This window comes from Argopecten irradians, chromosome 12, assembly GCF_041381155.1.
Source record: "Argopecten irradians isolate NY chromosome 12, Ai_NY, whole genome shotgun sequence".
NCBI lineage: Eukaryota > Metazoa > Mollusca > Bivalvia > Pectinida > Pectinidae > Argopecten > Argopecten irradians.
The window spans coordinates 31,717,911-31,724,028 of NC_091145.1; the positions used below are offsets into that span (position 1 = coordinate 31,717,911).

Below are 6,118 nucleotides of genomic sequence, written 5' to 3' on the forward strand. Positions count from 1 at the left end.
TTTAAATAGATCTCCATTCATTATGCCAGTGGGAAGAGGACAGAGTTGGTCATCGATGAAATGCAAAAAAAATTGTAAGGCAATCTTCAGAGGGAAAGATGTTGCAAGATGCATACCTGATATCTTAATTAAGACAGTAGTCAAAGCAAGCACAAGTTTAATTTCAGAAGAAAGCAAGGCATTGTGTAAACGTGGCTCAGGTTCCATTTTACAAGATCAATCATATGATAACCTTATGACGTTTTCTTGGACCCAATTCCATGATGAGATCCAGATTAGAGCTCCCAACCTTCTTCGGACAATTTCAGCTGTTATTAGTGATGTGCCAGTTCCCATATCAGGAAAGAAATTTACACATATTCTTCACACCATCGCCTCCGGACTCCATGGAAGGAGCCAAGAAATGTCAGCACTACACTACCAGATGGCTTTTCTCGTCATGCATGGAGGATGTACCCAACATGTAAGGTTTTAATTACCGGGTTTATTAGTACTATCATGGAAATATAACAGCTATGCTGAGGATATCCTTTAAGTCAAAAACTTAGTTAGAAACAAAATTACCATGTACTACTAAGATTTAATGCTATATGTCCATTACAGAAAATGAAAAATGATCTAAATATTGTGTTTGTGTAACAAAGAATTTGTGTAATTCTGAGATAAACATGAAGAAAATTTTTACCAAACTCTTTAATGTTTTCAAAACTGTATCTTATTACAATACCATATTTATGTATTTTTAGGATATAACAAGACTTGCAAAAATCGGATTGTGTGTGACACCACAGTCAGCCAGAGCTAAGTTAGCAGCATGGCAGGAGAACCTAAGTAAAGACATCATTCAGTTAAGAAAGGACTGGTCAGAAGGAGGAAGGAAGAAATACCAACTTGTTGGAGATAATTGGGACAAGAATATCCTTCCATCATTTAGGTTTGTGCAATATTTCTATTCTCAATAAAATAGTCATTCCTATCTTCTTATGTTTCCCCCTTTCATTTCCTCCAGACATTTATCAGTCATTCATATATAGGTATGCTATGGTATACTATTCATAAACAGGTATGCATTTCTTTTTTATTTCATTAATTTTTCAATTAACTTCTTAAGAATCTTACCACTGTACCGACCCAAATAGTGTGAATGACTCCTTTTCATTAGCATTGTGCAATACTTTGTATCCCTAATATCTAGACATAGTGTCCTTATAGGAATAGATACTATAGATTTAGTGTGGCTGCGGTGATCCAGTGGTTAAGATGTCTCGACATGTTGCCACAACCCCCCCACCTTAGGGTTGCGAGTTTGAATCCCACGTGGGGCAGTTGCCAGGCGGTTTTTCTCCGGATACTCCGGCTTTTCTCCACTAACAAATCTGGCACGTCCTTACATGACCTTGGCTGTTTAGGACATTGAACTAATGAAACCAAACAGATATATTGTCAGCAATGCAAGCAAGGATAGTGTGACTTGAATGAATTGTCATCTTTGCTGTTGTTGTTACATCCGGCTACTATTACCACGTAATGATAATGATAACATTGTAAATTATTCAAACATTGGCTATGTAGCAAACTTATTAGATATCACTTTTGTTTATTTTTCATGTTTTGCAGAACATCACAGCAGAAGACAGTTTCACTTCATTTGTTCAATGTGGTAGCAGTGGTTGACAGGGTTAACACTTCAATAGATTTCCCTGAAGAGACTCCAGATCCTAGATCCTATGAAGACATTAGCCTTGACCATTTCCTACCATCAGAGGAGGAGCAAAGAAAACTGAAAGCAGAACTCACATTCATCATGGCAACATCTCTAATAGAGAACATTCCACAGTTGAATGAAATATTCAAAAATATCTATCCTAAACATCTTGAACACAAATACAGTGATTTCTCTGGATTGAAAACTACTCAGGTGATTATTTTTGAATTGATAGCAGGCAGGATTTTAATTTAATTTCCTTCAAAAAGGAGCACTAATAATACTAATACAAATTATTTGAATTTATTGACTGTTTTTGAAGATCTGAAGTTTGTTTTTGCTTTACTCTAAAGAACTGTTTAAGTACATGATTTCTTTGTGAAACTTTAGGGATGTTAATTTCAGTTTCATTTAAGCATTAATGTGACTATTTTCTAACTTCATAGGGGTATGAAAGAAATTTTGTTTGCAAACTGTGAATCAGCGTAGACGTCTCTATTGACACATCATGATAACGTAAGGTTTTCGCACCATTCTTGGATTTTTTTCTTCATAGTATATGAAGGAAAAGAATCTGCAAATCAGAAAGTTGGATTTAGTATGAAAACAAATTATAATGTAAATATATATGTTTAATTAAGAAATTATTTATCTTCAGTACCTTGGTCTTTATGACTGCAATGAAACAAAGACAACTAATGTTATAAAGCTGCTGAAAGACCTGCCGGATGAATTTGTCTCTTTCAATGAAAATGGCATGGTATAACCAGTTTTTTTGGTGGTATGTATTCATTTATGAACCTGGAATTGTGTATATTTTTATCATTTCTACAAAAGAAACTTGTATGTTCATATGACTTAGTGTATGATGCAGTACTTAGTGCTTGTTTTAAGTTGAAAATCAATAATCACTTGTTGGTATGTATCAAAATTATTTTCAGTATGTATTTTTTTTATCAAAAGTTCTTGTAAAACTTATGCTTGAAAACTATACCTTCAATACCAATTATATAAAATTAATAAAATTAATACCATTAATATTAATTCTTTTGAGGTATAACTTTTCTTTATATTCTCAGGTGATCGTCTTACCGATGAGAGGATTCAGGGTGTTCAAGAGGCCTTGCGAAATGGTGGAGACACTCCTAAAGACAGACTGGAAGGATTCATTTCAAAAATAGAAGATTTTCATACATTGATGAACTTTTTGGAGGTATACCAATACATTATTTTTTTATGATAAGACGTGGATGGTATAAGATGTTACTTATAAACAAACTAACAGAATTTATGGAAGATAGTAAGTTCATGGATTTTCACTATTTAATAACAAATGAAAAGTAATCGCATAATTTCTAAAACTTCAATCTGACAAAATATAAATGATTTTCTGGTTTATTTCCACTGTGTCAAATTAAATGATATATTGAAGTGACTTCTCATTAAAAACAGAGAGAGGCATAACTGTATAGCATGCTACAATAAATTAATTTGATATACCTGGATCATACTCTTCAAAATTTTATTGTGAATGATAAGTCCTCTAGTTATTTATGAATAGTTACATTGCAACTGTATGCACACCATAGCTTTATGTTTATAATTAATACATGTCTTTCAATTTCAGGGAATTTGTCGACTTACATACAGTTCAGACTCTGGGAAAGACCGAGGTACTTTGTATTACTTCCGCAATTTACTGGATGCCCGTGGTGTGAAGGGAGAAGTAAAGAACGCGTATAGGGCTTACAAACATTTATTCTACACGGTTCTGGATGCTATGTGCTGTGCATTGTACCTGAGGGAAAATGGTGTCTTGGACACAGAGACAGAAATTGAATTGCCTATCAGTGGAGAACCAGATGATGAAAAAATCTCATGGTTGAACAAAATATGTGAATCAATTATTGAGAAATATTTTTTCCATCAGAAAACTGAATTGAGAGATATTGTTAGTAATATTGATCATCCAGAAAGCTACTGGATTTCAACTATGGAAAATGGCTGGCTGAAATGTCACTTCTGTGAGAAACTTTACAAAAACATTGGCTCGTTGAAAGTTCATGAAAAGAGATTTCACAACTTTGATGGTCCAGAGGTCAGCCCAAATAAAGGTACAAAACAGGAAGATGAGTTAAACAATTATGTCTTGATGTTGTTTGCTATCTTACTTTTACACAAGAATTTGGACACAGCGGTTGACATGGGAGAACGGTCTGTGCGCTCGGCAAAATACGAGTTGCCGATATACAACATTACTAAGAAGACCAAATATGGAATCGGATCAGTTCATCTTATTGCCATGACAGAAGGACTCTTGGAGGGGGCTCAAAGGGAGAGTTTCGTGGCCAACCGTTTCATTAATTTACAAGGCGGCAAAAATAGAAACATGGCTTTAGATGAATATGTGGAACTTTTAAATAGAGATAGCAAAAATCTTTGCTCAGGTTTTCAAACAAAGGAGAGCATAATAAAGCATTGTGTGGAATTTCCACATTTAATCAATTATGCAAAGCATTTTGATTCTATAAGCAGTGTTTCTCAACGTAAAGGCTTTCACAAGTTACCCTCCTACAAAGAGGATGTAGTAACAATCTGATTAAAATACAGATCCTTATTAGCACTACGTTTGATATGAGGATCTGAGAACATCCCATTAGGGGTCACGTCAGGATGACCTTTGGAACTGGGGACGAACTAGTTTGATTGACTGGGGACGAACTAGTTTGAAAAAACTGTCTAAATAATTTTCGTGTACATAGTCATCTCGCCAAAAGTGCACAACAATTCTAAATGTATATGCTAACTGGGACGAAATGGCGTTAACAATTCACGTAAAAATGTGTAGAAAATGTATTTGATCTGGAATACACGTGGTAAAAGGTCATCCGAACGTGACCCCATATCGGGTATTGTCAGATCCTATATTGAACGGAGTGGTTATAAGGATCTGTATTTCAATTAGATTGATGTAGTAAAGGTTTTGAAAGAGTTGATGGAAATCCAAGCATTTTCCCCAGAGGAAAATATGTCATTTCGGAGTAGAAAACTTCAATGTGACAAACACATATTTGACAAGTGTTTTCGTGGACTTGCAAACTTCATACATAGACATAAACCTATGGTAGCATACCATCGACTCAGAAATTCACATATTTAATTAATGGGAAACAACTTTGTAGTATCACATATTAAAATATGTGAATCCATATTTACTTTTATGCTTGAGTAAGTAGAAGTTTCTAATTTAAATTAATTAATTCACAAAATTGCATCTTAAATCGATTATATGAATTTCTAAGAAATGGTAACACAAGAAATTGTTTTAATTGGGTCACTGCTGTTAAAAATGAACTTTTTTCACTTGGTTTTGGATATGTTTGGGAAAACCAGCAACTATATGCAAATTGTAGTAATAACATTTTGCCAATGATTAAGCTTAGAATTTTTGATCAAGCCAAACAACATTTACATTCTTTATTGGAGGCATCTCCAAAATGCCATATATATAAATATGTTGTTGATAATATTACCTTGTCTTTTTATCTCACGAAATATATTGATAAACAGTATAGAGTTTGTCTTACCAAGTTGCGTTTATCTTCACACTGTTTAGCTATTGAAGCTGGTAGATATAATAATACTCCAAGATTAAGACATTCTTGTAGTTTGTGTGATTCAAGAGAAATTGAAGACGAATATCATTTTATCCTGCAATGTAACAAATACAATAATGTAAGAAAAAAAAATATTAAGAGTTACTACTGGAAAAACCCATCTGTATTTAAATTAATTGAGTTATTAAGAGTGAAAAATATAAAGGAGTTATGTTCATTAGGAAAATATATATACGAGGCAACAAAACTAAGAAATAATCAAGGTATAGACTGATATGTAGTCATTATGATTCATTTATTAGATAAAAGTACATGTTGTAACTATACATTTATATTACATTCTCTATATGATATAGTATTGTAGTATTCCCAAATGCGAAATTTTATGTTCAAATTTTTATGACTGATAGGCCGAAATGGCCGAAAGAAAAGAAATATAAAGTTCAAGTACAGTTTTGAAAAGAGACAAAGGCGCAAAAGAATTTGAAAGGACATACAGAAATTAAACTTGTGCCCAGGTTCTTCAGATAACCTGACAAAACATATCAGAATGCCGTAATTTTCGTTTTTCGTTTTTTTTTCCGTTTTCGGAAAACAGGAGTGGGAGAACGTGACAAAACGAGAAATCAATGGCGCCTTAACCAGGGGGTTTGAATGTGTCTTATGTGCGAAGGTGTAATTTGGTATGCAAAGTAGCAAATATGGCGTTCAAAAGCCCGCTTTGAAGAATCAATAGTGATCGTAAAAATCACTCATGTCTCATTCTATGCTTCATGCAACACTTTTGTAGATCTGC

The 6,118-nt window shown here is 33.7% G+C and overlaps 1 protein-coding gene across 1 annotated transcript; it reads left to right on the plus strand.

Annotated features, from left to right (window-relative positions):
- The first annotated feature begins 235 nt into the window (after positions 1-235).
- Positions 236-4,946, plus strand: LOC138336480 (uncharacterized). The gene is given in 7 exon segments (XM_069285979.1): positions 236-463; positions 747-934; positions 1,618-1,918; positions 2,364-2,465; positions 2,760-2,918; positions 3,333-4,292; positions 4,671-4,946. Coding segments are annotated over 7 exon segments (2,133 nt in total). The 3' UTR covers positions 4,866-4,946.
- Positions 4,947-6,118: the final 1,172 nt, after the last annotated feature.